The following is a 19,479-nucleotide window of genomic DNA, read 5'->3' on the forward strand; positions in this document are numbered from 1 at the left end:
GAATCGTCTTCCGGCGATAACTGCCTGTGTTGCCATGGCAACCATGGTGTACCTCTCGCGATGCGAGGGTCCTCAACCCGAAATCGTCTACCGCAGGAGCGGCGATGTCGTGCTCGGGGGCCTGTTCGGCCTGCACTACACGACGAGGAACGCCAACGCCTGCCGCATCCTGCGAGAATTCCAGACTCTGAAGCGGGTCGAAGCGATGACGTACGCCATCGACCGCATCAACGCGGATGAAACTCTTCTGCCCGGTGTCAACATCGGTTTCGAGATCTACGATACTTGTTTCTACGATGTCGTAGCTCTGGGACGGTCGATGAACTTCATCCCCGATCGCAGCGGTGAAATCTGCTCGTGCGTGAACGTGGCGGAGAGCGATCCCATCGTCACACCGTCGGGAGAGTGCGAGACTAAATACTCAGGAGTCGTCGAAGACGTGGAGACGATGTCGACATGCTGTTCGGGCACGGCCTTGGTCGGGCTGGTTGGCGCGGAGCGAAGCGAGGCCAGCATGCAGGCGGCGACATTGATGGGCCTGTACGAGACGCCGCAAATCAGCTACCTGTCGACCAGCGACACCCTGAGCAACAAGGCCTCCTTCCCGTACTTCCTGCGTACCGTGCCGCCAGATCGGCACCAGGTCAGCGTCATCGTCGACATCATTCTCCACTTCGGATGGAGCTACGTGTCCTTTCTCTACTCCGACGACGAGTACGGCCAGAGTGCCTATGATTCGTTCAGAGAGCAGACGCAGCAGGCTGGGATATGCACGGCCTATTTTGAGGTGAGAAATAGTCTTTAGTTGCCTTGGCTGAACTCTTGGAAAGTTGGTTAGTCTTTAAAAGTCACCGTAACCCAGGTGGTAAAAGAGAAGGTAAAGGATGGTTTTCATTATCTGGGGATTGCAAAATTTGCGAGGAGGACTGTCAAATCTTAAAGGAGAAGTTAAAAAAAGATGTTAGAATAGAATTACTGTTGCATTTCCGGGTTATTCGCACCAACATCAAGTTCTATTTGTCTTTCCCTTCCACTTTATCGTAATGGACTCAGAAAGACGTACTTCAGTATACTGTGGGATGTAATGTAATGAAATGAAAATGCACAGCCACACGATTGCCTCTAATCAAAGCGCCAAGACTAGAAAAATATGAATTATATTGTTATTTTGAACTATGTAGTATATAATTATGTAATAGTAATAATAATAATGATAATAACGATAATGATAATAATAGTAGTAACGATAACAATAATGATAATAATAATAATAATAATAATAATAATAATATCAGTAGTAGTAATAATATATTAAAATATATATTCTACATTTTTATGAAAGCTGTGCTATTGCTGCGGCTCACTGATACATGTAGTCATCACGTATCAATTTACCAAGCTTTATTTTCCGTCTTGTGACTTGACATAAGGCTACAGACAAGGGTGCAAGTTTGTGGCGTAAATACTCAATTCTGAGTGATACACGCCATTAAAACCAAAACAACAACAGCAACAACAAAAACAGGGTGCATATAGCCCGGTGAAGTGATCTCGCCTCACATAAAACTGGACCCCATCGCCCATGGAAGGCCAGCTCGTGCAGATGGGCTATTCAGCCATCTTCTCTGATGGACGAACGAACAAACGAACAAACAAACAAACAAACAAACAAACTAAGATATATGTCTTGAGCTACGATTGACTGAAATGCTTAAGGATATTCATTTTCTTGTTTCTATATACATATAGGGTAAGCTGTTCAACAATTTAGAGGCTGTATTGCCATGCAAATGTTTGATCTCCTCACATTGCTTTTGTTATCCGTATTGGGATTTCCAATAATAATTTCAAGTGATACATTTTGCTTCTGCTGCACTGACTTTAAATTTATCTAATTTCGAAAAATGCCTCAAACGCGTTTAGGATGGTGATTCTGCCTCAGAAAATCTTTAGATAAACACGCCCTAACATGAAATAGAATAAACGAAATGGTAATGTGAATAATTATTTCCGTGTTTGCAATAATGTAGCAGATATTTCCTTATATCTATCGGATTTCTCTCTCTCTCTCTGTTTTTTTTTCTTCAATTAAGTCAATCAAAACCCCAGGGGCGTCAATCTGTTTTAATGATAGAGGGAGCGGCAAAACTTGGGAAACAGGGAGCGGGGGGGGGGGGGGGGGGGGTGAGAGGGTTTGCCCCCTCCCACATGAGGGGGATGTTGCATTTTCCTACGCTGACAACCCCCCCCCCCCCCCCCACCCCGACTCACCCAGAACAAGTTTTGAGCATGCTCAAAACTTGGCTATACGTGCTAGGTACTGTCAGGTGCAGGCCATCTGCGAGGACCTCCGGGTAGCAAAAATGTTGTCCCCCGCATGTAGCTTGCGCGGAAAGATGTGACAGACTCTTGAGAATGCGCAAAGCCTGTTAATCTTCGAGGATTGACGACTTTCCAAACGTAACACCAAAAATGTGTACCAGATCATATCATTAAAAAAAAAAAAACACTCGCTCGTCTGGGAGTGGTATCCCCCTTCCACGATACCCCCTCCCACAACGTCCCCTTCACGCTCCCCTGCTAAAGGCCTAATAGTCTTTATTATTTTTACTTACTTTTTGATAGAAACAAAAATGTAACATTTCATCAAAAGTGTGCACCATACCTCTTTTTGTTGAAATGTACTCGACTTTCATTGCCCTGGCGAATAACGTACATGCAGTAATGTACCCAATTGTTGTTGGGTTTTAATTTTTCTCATAGTTCATAATTATTTCGATATCAAAAAAATTCCATAATCTGTAGAATCTCATGACATGTAATATGATGCCACTAAAGCTATTGCCTACATCAACGTGTCGAGTTCTGAGCAAAGTCTGTTAGATTTCAAAATATTGCAAACAGCGGGTCAAGGTTTTGGTCTACGGGTGCATGATATGACTTGAAGGCTTGAAGGATAATCAAAATGAATTGAAGAGGATCCCCAATCCATAATTATACTATAGTTGACATTCATAACAGAGGGCAGGAATTATGTCATCACGACATCAATTTGCATTTGTGATTGTGAGCAAAATAGTCACGTTTCATGAAGTAATCTTCAACTTCTTTCATTTTTCTGTTTTTTTATGAAACTCTTACTATTCTATTAACTTGATTTTACTATTCTGTTGTTGTTTCAAATGATTAAAATGATTTTTAAAATGCTTTAAATGAAAACATCTCATGAAAATAGACAAGAGCATCTATGCAAGAAACCATGAGTTTAGCCGATTTCGTCGTTCTTTGTCTAGTCCGTTATCGTGAAATCACTGAAATGGTGATCATAGATCCCGACTTTTATTCTGTCGTCATCACAGGCACTTGACGAAGACGCCGACGCAGCCGTGTACGATGAAATCTACCTGCAGCTGCTGTCGGATCAGTATCACCGAGCGAAGGTCGTCGTCCTCTTTACCCACGCTCAGGGCGCCAGGAAAATCTTCGAGGCGTCGCTGAGGGGCCCGATCACCAGCGCGTTCACCTGGGTCGTCAGCGACGCCGTAGGCAACATCGGAGCCGAGATGTTTCAGGCGTTGAATCTGGAGACGGCAGCAGTCGGTAAAATCCTAGAGTTTATGGGAAACAATTCTTATAAGCTTCGCGTGTTACCTGCATTTGGAGAGTCATTTAGATAATAATTATGATGCTTGCATTGCATGGAAAAACACAGGGCACATCAAAATCAGTAAAATGTTCCTTTTCAATCTCCTTGCGGAAGTAAGGAAACGACGATTTCAGTCATACCATAACACTGCTGAAGAACGCATAATAGGGCCTTATCAAACACACCGACATCTCGCGCGTGTTAGCCTATAAATTACATGAATATGTGGCTTGTTCTCAAAATTTTATATATGAGAAACTTCTTAGATCATTTTGACTGTTTCATTCTCTCTCCATTAAAACTTTTACTCTTCTCCACGTTCGACCATTTCTAATTCACACACTCTCAAAGAGGCAATGCATATATATGCATAATGTGTTATAGGTATTTAGTCCTACTGACGAAGCTGCATCGGCTATTCGTATAAATGACAGTAATATGCAAGGTGTAATAGTGAGTTACCACTTTCATTCCCTTTAAAAACAATCCATCCAGTGCCTTTATAATCTCCCTCCCTTTCTCTCTCGGAGTCCCTTTCGCTCGCACACATAAGTATACAGGTCTACAAATTTCGATGCCGTTTGCATTCTCACGAGCGTCTGTTTACCCCGCGCTGCTGCCTCAGATTCTCATCAAACACTTACCGCCTCTCATCACCTTGATATACATACTCTTCAGTATATGCATAACATACTCATCAATGTCGGGAAAAACACACACAAGGAATGATATTGATTACAGAGGGTCACGAAAGGCGCTTCTTGCTAGAAAGAGAGAAAAAAATCAAGGAAATGTGTGTGTGTGTGTGTGTGTGGCTGTGTGTGTGTGTGTGTGTGTGTGTGTGTGTGTGTGTGTGTGTGTGTGTGTTTGTGTAAGGGGATGTTGCTTGCGTTTGTCTTTGAAACTGCGTCGAATAAAGGGAGCACTGTCTTATGGCCTCATGTTGAGATACAACTGAGATCTGAGCAATCCTTCAGCTTCTTGACAAGGAAACTCATGTACACAAGAATCAATCAGTAATTTTGTATTTCCCTGAATCAAGATTACTGCATTTATAAATAATACAATGAATGTGAATTGTGTATATGCATTGTGCTGGTAAAGAAAGGCTTCCAAACAAGATAAGCACGCCATGAGCAAGTAAGAGATATCACGAGTTTATAGACATATCGAGACATCACGGGTTTATTTTATAGACAATGTCTATATGGAAATATCAAGAAGTGTTGCAAAGCTAATGAGCAAGGGAAATAGAAGAAAACATAGAAGGAAAAAAAAAACCCAGAGAATAAAGAATCCCTGTCAAATTATCTTTTTTTAAATGTTTAATTCATCTGTCATTAATATCAGAATGGTGGCCAACGGAAGTATAGAAATGATGCACATCTCTTGAGGTGAACACATCCCTCATACACATAGAGTTCAGTTACGTTGTACTTCTCTTCCCCTCCCCCCCCCCCCCCCCCCCGTCTCTCTTCGCTCTCTGTGTTATTTTTATGTTCCTTGTCATATTAAGGTACATTTTTCATTGCAGTGCTTTCGCTTCAGGATGCATTACAGGGACGGATCCAGGAATTCCGTAAAGAGGGGGCGCGTTTACAAAATTAAAGGCGGGGGGCGCACGCACCCTTCCCCCCCCCCATTTTTTTCTTTTTATTTCTTTTGTTTCAACAAAAAAATAAAGGGGGGGGGGGAGCGTGCGCCGGTTGCGGTCCTCCCTGGATCACTGCATTACTCGGTTGTGTGATGTAGTAAACACTGCCAAACGCACGCATCCAAGTGTTGTGTTGGTTTTTTTTTTATTTAATCATGAACATGACAGTGAAAACGCAGGTGAAAGATCTGTGGGAGCAGAGGGAGGGTGGACATTAGAAACCAAGGAAGGGAAGCAAAAGACGAAGTGTAAAGAAAGAATAAAAAGGAGTACAAGATCACAAAACGAGAGCACGTGTTTCACATTTATCATAGACATGAATGCGTCACGGACGGACAAATAGTGTGGCTGTGATAGTGCAGCGCGCAATTGTAGACACTTGATAGTGTTGATGTTGAAAGGAACAACAATTTCTACCAACAGACTACCAACACACAAAACATTATTAAGTCCAACACGTTGTAGGTTATTCAGATTGCTTTTATAATAACCAGTTTTTCGTTTGCATAAAACGCTGCAATCTTATGATATCTATCTTTTACATTTGGGTATATTATGTATTTATGTTACCAAAAGTTGCTTCCAGAATCCCTTTTCGACAATTTTCGCTGAACCGAAAAAAAAAAAGAATTATTACGGAACTAGAAATTCTGGAAACTATCATCTATATCATATTTGTATATATATCTTTTAAAAAAATTCGGTTATATAAAATTATCAAGGTCCTTGTACTCTACATGGTATTTTATTCCTACAGAGAAATCAAAACGTCAAAATTCATAAATAATTTCAAAATTGAATATAAGCAGTTTCTTTTGGGAGATTATATACATAGGTCTGTGAATGTTCTAAGTGTAAAATCATTGCATGATTTATGAACTTTCTGTATTTGTATCTCATCTTGTATATCATCTTGTTTTAGTGTATGTTCAGTATGATATACAGAACATACACGAAAACAAGATGGTACAAGATCAGATACAAATACAGAAATATCGTTAATCATTATCTTTAATGCTTGGTGTTAAATTAACTGAAACTGAAACTAAAACTAAAACTGATACGATCTCTTGCAACAATCGTATAGCCACGCATCGATCAAGACAACGGAGCAGTTTCTCGACCTGCTGCTACAAAACGTGACTCAACCAGTAATAATCATCAAAATTTAATCATCACCCGGGAAAGAAGGTGAAATTGTTGCATCGCAGGATATTGAGCAATCACAAAAAAAAATGTCCTTTCATGGACAAGCACACACACACACACACACACACACACACACACACACACACACACACACACAACAGTTTATAAACACAGACAAACATACATATATGTAATGGAAGACTTGCGAGCTTTGAAAATAAATCTACTACTGTAACAGGTTGGCCTCCAAATCATCCGATTTTTTTTACTCCTTGTATCATAAGCGTATACGTATAGGCTACAATTTATTCAAAACGGTAATGCTAGTTGTGTGGTTCGCATGTACAACAAGCTGTCGTACGATAATAACAAATAAATGTTTTCGTTGTAGTTCACGGTGGAGCAGAGTTGCTCATAGCAACCGGATTATAATCACTTAATCATGTGGTCAGAGAATGAGCACAAAACGAAATCAGGCAAGAAAATTTTAATATCTGTGCGCACAGCGCTTTTGCGCTTTGCGGGCGCCAAATTTTCGTAATGGCAAGTGACTCTATTGACATAGTTCCATTACATTCGTTTCGTTACAATGCCTATTGTTTGATGGAAACAGAAAAAACAACATTCTGCTTTTCTTTTCTAATTTGGCAGACTATCGAATTCCCTCCTCTCTGCGTACCAGTCGTTGTTTCATTCGCTTACGTCCCTCCTGACCTATAGGTGATTAGGTATGATGAAATTTGGCATTTGGTGTGTTTTTTTCTTTCTCGCCAACGTGCGTGTGATTTTATGTGTTTGTATTTTATTGTGTGTATCTGTGTGTATATGTAGGCCCTTTTGCGTTATTCTTTTTTAATCAATGGCGCAGAAACTCGTTAGAGCCAAAGTGAAAGTTGACCTTCTCATTCAGTTGGGATTTTGATTCATTTTCCCCGGTGATCATCTCGCAACCGCCACCCGTTGCATCGGCCTATTTGAGTTAATCGAATGAAATTGATTTTCAGCGCCCGCGTTCATTTCTGAGTCAAAGCAATAATCAGCTTGTCCTTTCAATCTGTCAAATATAGAAACAAAGAGAGGGAGAGGAGGTGGGAGGGAGGGAGAAAAATTAATACAATAACAGATATTATACAGATGTCACACCGCGTAGCTAGCTGAAATTAACTTCGAGGGTGCTCGTTTGAAAATATCTCCGGATGATAAGCGTTCATCTTTCACTATACCTGCCGATATGTCAGTGGGTTTCAGCACCGCGTGGTATCATGTGGGAAATACTGAGGTATGATAATTCAGCGATCCCTTTCAATTATGGCCTCGGGTGATCTTTATGTGCATTTTGGGAGCGCCAATATACGGGGGGTGGGTGGGAGGGGGGGGGGGGGCTTGCTTGGTCGCATGGCGCTGAATACACTCACAGGTGCATCTATTTAGAAGAAGACAAATCAGAAAGAGAGAATGGAGACGATGGATGAAAAAGATTCAATATAGAGCTTGGCTGATTACCTATGCAGGACACTGCACAATTTCAAATGAAACGGAGTAGAATCTTTATTTCCCCGCGGACACATTTGTCAAGGAGTTAAGGTTTCATCGATACCTTTACTTGTAAAGGAAATTGATTGCACGCTACTTGTGATGGCGGAGATGTCGTTTTTTATATTGAATTGATGTAAAATACTCACTTTGTTTTTCAAATGTAATACTTGCCTTTTTCTGATACAAACGAGATGAGATGAATTATTCAAAACAACAAGAATGTGCAAAGACAAAACTATCTATTTACCGAGATTTGGAATTTTAAAGAATAGCAAGGATTTGATCAAAGCCCTTGTCACTTTTTATCGCCGTTATAAACGCCTTTGGACCAGCGGGAAATTTTGGTTGTCCCCCCCCCCCCCCCCCCCAAATTTCAGCAGACGTGTTTCTCACGTCTCTGAACAGTAGTCTATAGCAGCCGATTATCTACAGAAAAGCTTATGCTCGGATGGCAACCTGATGGCGCCGTAACTGTTAGACAACTGTTGCAATTCATCAGTATGCTTGTCATGACATATTCGTTGATGACATGACATTGATCTGTTTCTGTATAGGCATGATACCCTCCCTTTTGGCGTATTGCATACGGTACCCATTCCGACACTATAGGGATTCGGGGATTTCATGTGGTATAGGAGATGGATGAAGTTGGTGCAGTGAGCGCACAACCATCGCAAATCAAGTACTGTTGACCTGAGGGGAGCTGATATCGATAGATGTACCGAGCAAAAACTTTGCCATGCTACTTTATAGCTTTGGCAAAAAGGGAAAGTTTTAGACGTGTTTTCCGATCGGCACCGATTCCATCGTCGACAATCATGACAATCATAATCACAATCCTTCGTATGATGTGCATCACCAAAACAATAAAAATTGTAATTCTGATTCCAATTATTTTGACGGTAATTGAATGATGGAGTAGATAATACGTACTCTCGTCATGCTTTGCCTACTTGTAAACATCAGTGCATTCTACATTAATACAACGATGCCTACATTTACAGCAGCAGACATACAAACATACGTGTATATCATGTTCACAGAAGACAAAGTACAGCGCGTCTTTCGGTAGTAAAAAAAAATGCACGGCTTTAAGAGAAGGGAAAAACTTGTTGATGATGCTTTCTATAATTAGATTGTGTTTGGCTTTGTTCTGTACAGGAATGTTGGCCACGGTTCCCTTCTCAGAAACTCTTGAGGCGTTTGAGGAAGAATTCGTCCAGCTTGTTCCGGACAATACAGACAACCCCTGGGCGTCCGAGTTCTTCAGGAGATACATCCCGTGCGCGTTAGAGGACTTGCCTTGCCGTGAACCAGTGGTCCAGACTCCTAGCCAAGAAACGCTGGTTATGGACGCGGTGTACGCCTTCGCCCACGCCATGGACACTATGATGAGGGAAGAATGTGAAGACTTCAGTGAAGAGAGCAGGAAATACTGTCTGGTGGCCCGGAGTCAAAATGGGACTCGCCTTTTGTCTTACCTGAAGGAGACATCTTTTGAGAGCCTTGCAAACGGTAACTTCAGCTTTACCGCAGAGGGTAACGGGGAAGGTAGATACGCGATAGAGAACTACCAAATGACGGCTACTGGAGATCTGAAGGCAGTCTACGTGGGCTCGTGGCGGGAAACCCGCGAGAAAGGGAAACGCCTTGTGTTGGATGGTGCGGATATTCTGTTCTACACGGATGCAGGATGGAACACCACAGAGCCACCCACGTCCTTCTGCAGCGAGGAGTGTCCGCCGAAGTACGCTAGGGTCCACGTGCAGGATACAGCCATCTGCTGCTGGAATTGCCAGCAGTGCGAGCGCGACGAGGTTGTGGCCAACCTCACCGAATGTAAACCGTGTCCTGCAGATTCCCTTCCCGATCCGGCCAGCGGCTACACCATGTGCCAACAGGTGGAGCTCGTCCCGCTCCTGTATTACAGCTGGCTCGGACCCTGCCTCGTCGGTGTCTCCGCGCTTGGTTGCCTCATCGCCTGCGTTGTCTTGATCCTCCTCGTCGTCAACATCAAAGATGCCCTCATCCAACGCTCCGAGCCCGTACTCCTCTTCATCATCCTCGTGGGCATCTTCCTCGCTTTCGCTGTCGGTTTGACGGTGATCTTCCCGCCACTGGCACCTGTTTGCACCTTCAACAGACTAGCAACTTCTCTGAGTTACACAGTGATCTACGTCCCCCTTGCTATCAAGAGTGTGCGCCTCTTCCGCATCTTCAAGAAGGCCAAAGCGACCGACTCGCAAGAAGAGGCTCACTTACTGAGCCTCCCAAGCCAGCTTACTCTCTTCGCCTTTGGCGTCCTTGGACAGGTAAGCGCCGCTCGTTTCCCTTCCATGCTATATTGAATAACTTTCACGCAAACTCTAGATACTTACTCGTACGTTTTCATAATTGCTCGAGCCATTAATTAAAAAAAAAAAGGTTGTGCTCCCTGTGAACAGGCTAGTTTTTATGTTTCGTTTATTTTACCAGTCGATGCATATAATCCTGCTACCTGATGACGTCATATTAAAGACATTTGGATGCATCATGCAAATGTATAAGATCAGTATAATTTCATCATTGTGCTGCTGTGCCATTATCGTCATTACATCATTGGCTGTTTGTTATCATAAGTGGGGGACTGTGGCATAGTGGGTAAGACTTCTGACTCTCAATCGGAGGACCTGGGTTCGAATCCAGTTCAGTGCTTACATCCTTGGACAAGATGTTTTTACCCACCATGTCCCTCGCGACCCAGGGGTGTAGATGGTTATTTGGCAACGCTAGGGTAGTACTCGCAGGGCCCTCTGTTATAGAACAGTGTCAAATTGAAGAGGCTACCGTGGATAAAGAAGACTATGTTATTATTATTATTACCTGGGAATCGTTTCGTATTAGAGAACAACATTATGATATGACTGTGCAACTTGCTAAGCCTATCATAATATTTGACTGATACAAATGCAATATATTCGTCTTTATCTGTAGGCCGGGATATCAACGGTATGGTTGTACATGAAGCCTACAGCCATCGTTCCCTATCCCTTCACGGTCAACGACGATCTCGTCATCCAGATGGCTTGCGACGTCTTTTGGGCGGAGCCACTGACCACCATCCTCTACAACTTCTCCTTCCTGCTGCTCTGCTGCATCTTCAGCATCCTGGCCCGTCACCTTCCGGACAACTACCACGAGACTCGCTTTATCACCTTCTCCTCCTTCGGAAGCTGCATCCTGATCGCCGCCTTTTGCGTGCCCTACATCACGGCGAGTCGTGCCTTCGAGGGCTTTCTCTACGCTGCCATCCTGGCGGGCGTCAACTCAATGCTCGTCCTCGTCTGCGTCTTCATCATCAAGCTCTACGCCGTCATCCACGTCACGCCCGCCGTCCCGTCCATGGTGAGTAGCGCCTTGGCAGGGACCGCGACATCGGCGTACAAGGAACGCGCCCGCACCCGGACGACGAGCAGTACAGACATCCGGGTGGGCTCAAGTACGACGAACCTTCTGCAAAGGCCTAAGGGCAAATCGAAGGCGTCCAAGGAAGTCACGTTCAGCGATATACGCCCTGAGGCAAACGGAACGAGCAGCGACAATTTACAAACAGAGAGTACCAGACTTTAAATGGAGATAAAATACTCTCTGCTTATGAATTTGAAAGCTTGAATATCCAAAGTATCACGGGCTTTCACATAGACATTGACTGATACCGTGTCTAGACGAAGCCATGTAAAGGGATCTATAGAACCTGCGGCCATTGGTGTACTATAACATTAGTTAGGACTCGACTTTAGCGGTGGCCCGGCGGCCCGGGGCCACTAAAAATTGATGTCAGGCCACGAAATTTTGAAAGCCGTTATCTTTTGGTGGCCCAATCGGGTAACTAATATTTGAAGTATAGTTTGTGACCTTGGTTTATTTCAGGCCACCAAAATTTCAGATTTCAAAACTTTAGAGAAAAATGTTAGTGTCGAGGCCTGCATTAGGACAATAAAAATTAATAGCTTGTATTATAAATGACATCTTGATTTCATACGCGTTCAAAGAAGGTTATTGAGAAACTTAGAAAAATTAATTATCAAGTTTTCTTTGTCACACCTATGCGAAGTTTAATCTTTTTAGCTTGTATCATAAATGATATCTTAACTTCACACGCGTTCAAAGAAGGTTACTGAGAAACTTGGATAATTTTCAAGTTTTTAAACTGGCACCCTTGCGAATTTTTATCTTATAATCATATACACTACATATTGCATGGCTTGCCGGCAAAAAAGTTATACAGCTGTAATAAAAGATGCTACGTAAAACGCAAAAACCTTTCAAAAGCTAGCGCCATGACACATAAATTTCCTTACATTCACTTAATCATAAACACACCCACCCATGTGTATACAAACAACAATCTGATAAAAAAAGCTCAAGTTATCATTTCTCTGTTTTTCTTGTTTTAAGCCCGGATAGTTCGATATTCAATGGCAGACATGAGGACCTCGGATTCGGAAGCCTTGACGATTATCAATCCCCCAACGTGAGCGTCACTAGTCAAAACTCCAATATGAACTGTAATCAAAACGGACTTTCCCAAGCTCCATTACCAGTAGTTTTTCCTCAAAAGAGATACTGAAACGAATGTGACAAATTTCATACTAAAAAGGGACTGCTAATAAAATAATTTGCTAAGAAAAGATCCGTTGTTATTATAGTTGATGAGGTTGATTTCTTTGACAAAATGCATCCCATTTTTCAATTCAATTCCCGTGCTGAGGCGTGATACGTTTTTCTCTTTCCTTGAGAGGACATTAGTTGTTTCGGCATGATTCAGAAAACGCAGACATTTTCTTCTTTTTTTTTTTCCTTGATGAAACCGTACTCTCCTTGAAGGACCTTTGAGCGAAAATAATAACAAACCTGAGCAAAAGAAAAACACATTAACGAACCCCAAAACAACATAAAACCCCGATATTGTTACAATTTTGTATATCAATTTTCAGGATTGAAGTGAGACAGGTTAGTTTCATGTATTATAGTCGAATTTTATTTTGACCACGTGATTACGCCTTGTGTGATTATTTACAGGTGTGAGACCTTGATCATTGTTTCATCGATTTTATATTATCTCTCTCGCCAGGTTTTCATTTGATATCGCTACTCATTATCACCACATGAGGAAAATATATAATTGCTCATTGATCTACGCAGTACGTATACAATTTTGCCCTATATGCATTCCGTGATAACTATTTTGTATATCATTTGTTTTTCGTCACTAGTTTGTAATATTTGTGCAATATAGTCATGTTCAATGACAATTACTAGTATAGGGTCTCATCGCACTGATAAACATGTTTACAATTAACACTTGAATAATGTTAACTTCAACAATTCATCTTTATCACAGCTACACTTTAAACGCCCATTACTGACTTATCGCTTCGCAATGAGTGCTATCGTATATCCGCAGTTTTTATGTAGGCCATAATTTCATCTAGGCCTATTTTCAATCATCATCATTGTATTAAGCAATTTGAGTGGCAATGCCTATACATTTTCTTGTGAAAATGCAGCATTTATAAAAGAAAAGAAGGCCAAATTTTGTGTTTTGTCTGTTTCGTTCATATTGCAGCTGCTGTTTAGGGTTTTGTTCTCTTTTCCTGTCATGTTATATACTATTCTGTAGTGGAAGTGATGGTGTCCAGGCCCTTGTAGTTTTCCCTTTTTTTTACTTCTTCTACGACTTCTACTGATACTTCTGCTATCAATAAACCAGTACATTTTTTTTTTAATGCGCATGAGTAGATACAGTTCATATGAAAAACAAACAAAATAAACAAACGAACAAACAAACAAACAAACAAACAAACAAACAAACAAAGTGACAGCAGTGACAGATCATTCCGAACATTCAATTACGGAGCTTGTTAATATAGGCATGTCCGATTGTGTATATTAACGTGGGTGATATCCATCGATATCTACAGAAAGTTGGCACAACTGTTTTGTTTCGATGTTTAAAAATTCGGGGTCATTTGTACCATTTAGGCAATTGCAAACTGGTCTATATTTCTAATTCTACCATTACTATCACTATTATCACCATTACTGATAACACTACTCTATACTACTATAATTATGCTACTAAACTAAAACTAATGCAAATAAAAATACAAATAATACAAATACAAAATACTCCACACTTATACTAATACAAATACATAAAACTAAACTAATACTGATATACAAGCGCTAATACTAACACTACATACTCATATAGACATAACTCGTACTCATACTCATATATACACATAACTCGTACTCATACTCATATATACACATAACTCGTACTCATACTCGTACTCGTACCCAAACTCATACTTGTATTGATACAATACTAATACTAAAAGAAATCTACTATGATAGGCCTACTACTACTTCGCCATGAGTAAGACCTAGGGTCCATTGCATAAAAGTTACTATCATGGTAACTTTGCCATCCAATGGTAACTTCCATGGAATTCTTGATTTTTATTGGCTGTTGAGTATTGCTGCCATGGTAGTTACCATTGGATGGCAAAATTACCATAATAGTAACTTTTCTGCAACGGGCCCCTCTATTCCAGTTTTCTAAATTTCTTTCCGTTACTCTCTTGCACATTGTATTAATTGATTGTGTGTGTGTGTGTGTGTGTGTGTGTGTGTGTGTGTGTGTGTGTGTGTGTAAGTGTAACTTAAAAAACCCTCTACCAGTCTCGTGCTCTTGCATATCTTTTAATTGAATATCATCAACTGATCATACGTGGTAGAATAAAAAGTGCGAGCACTTTATTCTTACTTGTCATAAAATACCTCCATCAAGGAGGCAAAATATGGACAGGAGGAATAAGAACTTTATAGGGTAGAGTAAATCTTTGGGGGTGCTTACCCATAATCTGGTTTCTATATTGTTCTTCTTTATTGCTAAAAACACGTAGAATGCCTTTGTAAAGGGCAAGGAAGTTTGTACAAGGCAAGAAAGTTTGTTACACGTTACTTCTGTTTGCCTGACAGGAACAAAATCATGACAGACTCAAGAACAGAACAACGACGTACAGCACTAAGATAAAACGGCTGAAAAGAGAAAATCACCAAAAAAAATGTTTCGAATCTATTCAGATTTATACGTCATAATAATCATAACAATAATCATACTTTATCCCTTACGAGCTTCTGGTTAAAATCATGAACAGAGGTGATAGTACTCGATAGATAATACAAAATAACACTTTTCATTGAGGGGCGCAGTCCCGAAATGAATAGTACTTTTGGAGGCACAGAGGCCCACGATTGTAAACCAGAAACTCGAAATAAGACAGAGCCTACAGATGTGTTTTATATTTAGGATCAAATACTTAAAAGAAAAGAAGGGGAAATACGAAGCAAGAAGTCATGAGGTGGATACGACATAGTCATGATAGTGTGAAGGTATCCTACAGCGACCCCACGAAGCAGGGCGCGATGTTAGAATTGCTTTTTTTTTAAATTTCACAAGGTGATCATACCAAGCAGCCGGCGACGTCAGAATTGTTTTGTGATATCATTTCAGAAGTAGTGCACTATTTGAAAAATGTCGTCATAAACAGTGACGTCATTTTCCAAATAGTGTATACTGAGTACATGAAGTGTCAAACAGGTCACTACTCTGAAATATAGTTGAAAATACATAATCACGTGAAGATCTTTCAACCAATCACTAGAGGATTAATATTTGAGCCAAAATATAATATACAAAATGATATACTTTGCTATGAGAGTTTCAGGTAAAAAACTATGGGTAGAGGTGATTCAAAAGTAGTACCACTGCAAGCACGAAGACCCATAGTTTTAACTAGAACCTCGAAATCAGATAGAGTAGGCCCTAGATCAATTAATGTGATTTTTTAAATATTTTGATCAAAATTCTAAACAACAGAACGGGAAAAATGAGGCGAGAACTCGTGTCGGATGGAATCAATGTTGTCGAAGGATCCTAAAATATACAGTGACTGCACGGAGCATGCAGGGCACGGTGTCAGAATTGATTTGTGATGCCGCAATTGCTCTGTAACATATATGTATTATGATTAGATGCATTTTTGTCTATCTAATAGAGGGGATGGGAAAGAGAGAGAGAGAGAGAGAGAGAGAGAGAGAGAGAGAGACAGACAGACAGACAGACAGACAGACATAGGGAGAGAGAGCGGGAGGGAGAGATTATCAATATTATCATTATATATATATATATATATATATATATATATGAAGGGTTTTGATGCGGACACCTGGCTATTGGTGAAGGAAATATGTATGTACGTCAGTTCAGAATACAATGTCATTTTCATAACATTTTTCTTTAAATAGAAGTCTGGAAGTTTTTTGTGTGTCTTTCAAATATTGCATAGCAGTTAGGACAAGAGGAAGCGACATACGTTATGTATGATTATTATACATATATCATATGATTATTATACAATTTTTGATTATACAATTTTTGATTCATACAGGGGTGTGGATTTATTCAACTCTTTCCACAGCGCAACCTTATTTCATCTGGTGGGGTTTCTTTTTCAGCTTTGATGTCTGCATCTTAGAGAAAAAGGAAAACGTAAGGGAAGGGAGGTCTCGATGGTACTATGACTGAATTTACTTGAATTCATTACTCGTATACTTCACGACAACAACCAAATACAGTACATATCACTGGACTGAAAAAAAAGAATATCAAGCTACAATATTCGAAACATCCAAATATCCACACAAGTACATGCAGCGACGTGATGATTATGAGAAAATAGATAGCACAAGGGTTTTCTTTAAATAGATGACGAAACCAAAACTCAGGGTAACATGACGACGAGTTATTTCGATACAGCTGTGTTGTGATACGCGGAAAGTGCGTTGTACACTAACTTTAGTATCAGTAAAATCTCTCACCATTAGTTTGAGCCTTTCGATAGGTGGCGCTATATCGTAATCAGTCTTCCAATGACATTGCAAGAGCCCTCTGTCCCACAGGATCCAGAGCACTCACCTCTGAGCGACCGATACTGTTGTCGAAACCTATCCATCGACAGTCTTCGAGTTGTCAGTGTGGAAAATCTCCTAGAATCATCCAACACTCACTGTGGTCATAACCATTATCACCGGTCTTTCTTTAGCGCTTTATTGGTAATCTCAATAATCTTTTTTTATGATTAGTATTTCGGTAGTAAAGTATTCATTGAGGGTTCTTCACACCTTCATCGACGGCTCTTTGGCGGTGAGTTAGGCCAGTCGGAAGTTAGTTCAGTCAATAGCGCCTCGAGATCTTAAGGACCCGGGTTCGATTCCCGAGTCCCACTGAGTAATGTTGTGTGTAGTAATCATACCGTCCCCTGTAGAAAGAGGCGAAGCACTGTCCCTCGGATATAGGACATAAAATGAAGGGCCTGTGTGTGAGAGACTTATGCACATCTCATGCACGTATAAGATCCCGCTTCATTAATCGCAAAGAGTAGGATGTTTAACTCGGTGTCCCGCCTTACATCCAACTGGACTCCATGGAAGATCAGCTATTGCAGCCGAATATGGGCTATCCAGCCATCTTCTAAGATGGAAATGAAACAAACAAAAACAAAAAACAAAAAAACAAAACAAAACAAAACAAACAAACTAACTACTCTTTCAACGATATTTCTCTGATACCTCCGCAATTGTATGGGGAGAAAAAAAAAAGAATCGCCCAATTTAATAATCATTGCCTGCGTTAACAGATTGGTATATATTGCGATTATCATAATTGAAAAACAATAGTGTACCGTTGAGCACTCGTTTAATAAATTGCTGAACAGTCATTAAAAGTTCGCCTCATCCAGTGACCACTTGGATACTGTTTTGAAGAACAAGGATGATGGAGACCTCGTTAACCATAGCCCCGACTGAGCAAACATTGGGGAAACTAATGAAAGAGTGACCATGGAGATCACTGAGCCCACTATCATTGAAGAATTATTTATGTTGTTGTCTTTTTCACCTTTAGGACGTGCAATTCACCATGTACAAATTTGTTATTCTATAGTATACGAATTAAATCAGAATAAGATAATGTTTTTGTTTGTGTGTTTGTTTGTTTTACTTTCCATCTAAGAAGATGGCTGGATAGCCACATATTCAGCCGCAACACTCTGGTCTTTCATGAGGTCCAGTTGGATGTGAGGTGGACCACTTCACTGGGTTATGCGGGCCCTGCTCTATGAGATGAACGAATGAAGCACTCGAAGCATACAAAGGATTCTTTAAGTTTCCCTCTTTTTTTTCTACAGAAAATTTTTACATTGGTCACAATCTATACATCAAATTGATTTCATCTAATCAAAACTCTCTTATTGGGCGAAAAAATAATAATTAATCCTTTCTCTTATCTGATAATCTATTCTTTGAAGCTTTCGCATTGCAACTTCCCTTCCAAATGTTATTGCCGCTAGATCATTGGAAGAATTTATGATATATATATATATACTGAAAGAACTTAGACTGAGGCGGACGTTGCTCTCGATCTTGAGTCTCCCTTTTATTCATTCGAGCTTTCGGCCAGTCATCAGGCCTTCCTCAGGATCAACCAACAGAATAGTTATCTGAATAACCTGATGTGTCACAATGTGTAATGCAATTTCATATAATACCAATCTTCTGAAATATTACCATCATATACACAAATCAAACCTAATGACTGGCCGAAAGCTCGACTGATTAAAAGGGAGACTAAAGATCGAGAGCAACGTCCGCCTCAGTCTAATTTCTTTCAGTATATGCTACTCACAATGAGGCACCGAGTACGTTTGGGAAGGGAACTATCTCTCGCACTCTCTCTCTCTCTCTCTCTCTCTCTCTCTCTCTCTCTCTCTCTCTCTCTCTCTCTCTCTATATATATATATATATATATATATATATATATATATATATATATAATGGTATTATTATCCGCGTGTTGGAATAAGAGCATGAAGACGATGAAGACAAACAAGTTGACATATAATGCATTAGATTCCAACTTCATTTATTTGTAAACCAAATTTTCGACCCTTGCACGGGTCTTCCTCAGGGTAACAGTGATATTTGTATTTGAAGCTCAGCACAGAGAAATAATAATAATTAAAAAAGAAACGCGCCTGGTTGTTGGAAAACTCTAAGCTGACAACCAGGCGCGTTTCTTTGTTATTATTATTATTTTTCTGTGCTGAGCTTCAAATACAAATATCACTGTTACCCTGAGGAAGACCCGTGCAAGGGTCGAAAATTTGGTTTACAAATAAATGAAATTGGAATCTAATGCATTATGTCAACTTGTTTGTCTTCATCGTCTCTCTCTCTCTCTCTCTCTCTCTCTCTCTCTCTCTATATATATATATATATATATATATATATATATATATATACAAGTATAATAAACCTGCAAGACAAGATAAGGAAACGAGGTGTTTTTCATGACGTCTTATACCTCGTCTGATCCGTGTGTTTG

At 40.5% G+C, this 19,479-nt stretch overlaps 1 protein-coding gene across 1 annotated transcript; it reads left to right on the forward strand.

Annotated features, from left to right (window-relative positions):
- On the forward strand, positions 1-11,594 carry LOC139740288 (metabotropic glutamate receptor 2-like). Its single transcript, XM_071650869.1, has 4 exons — positions 1-787; positions 3,360-3,600; positions 9,147-10,297; positions 10,959-11,594. The coding sequence occupies exons 1-4, from the start codon at positions 35-37 to the stop codon at positions 11,592-11,594; spliced, it is 2,781 nt and encodes a 926-aa protein (XP_071506970.1). The 5' UTR covers positions 1-34.
- The last annotated feature ends 7,885 nt before the right edge of the window (positions 11,595-19,479 follow it).

Source organism: Diadema antillarum, unplaced genomic scaffold, assembly GCF_040938485.1.
Source record: "Diadema antillarum isolate AM-2024a unplaced genomic scaffold, OU_Dant_1.0 seq00000846_RagTag, whole genome shotgun sequence".
Lineage (NCBI taxonomy): Eukaryota > Metazoa > Echinodermata > Echinoidea > Diadematoida > Diadematidae > Diadema > Diadema antillarum.

Coding starts and splice junctions, on each gene's coding strand:
- LOC139740288 (XM_071650869.1), top strand. CDS start 35: ATGGCAACCATGGTGTACCTCTCGCGATGCGAGGGTCCTCAACCCGAA. Junction 788..3,359: donor TATGCACGGCCTATTTTGAG/GTGAGAAATAGT, acceptor TCGTCATCACAG/GCACTTGACGAAGACGCCGA. Junction 10,298..10,958: donor CCTTTGGCGTCCTTGGACAG/GTAAGCGCCGCT, acceptor CTTTATCTGTAG/GCCGGGATATCAACGGTATG.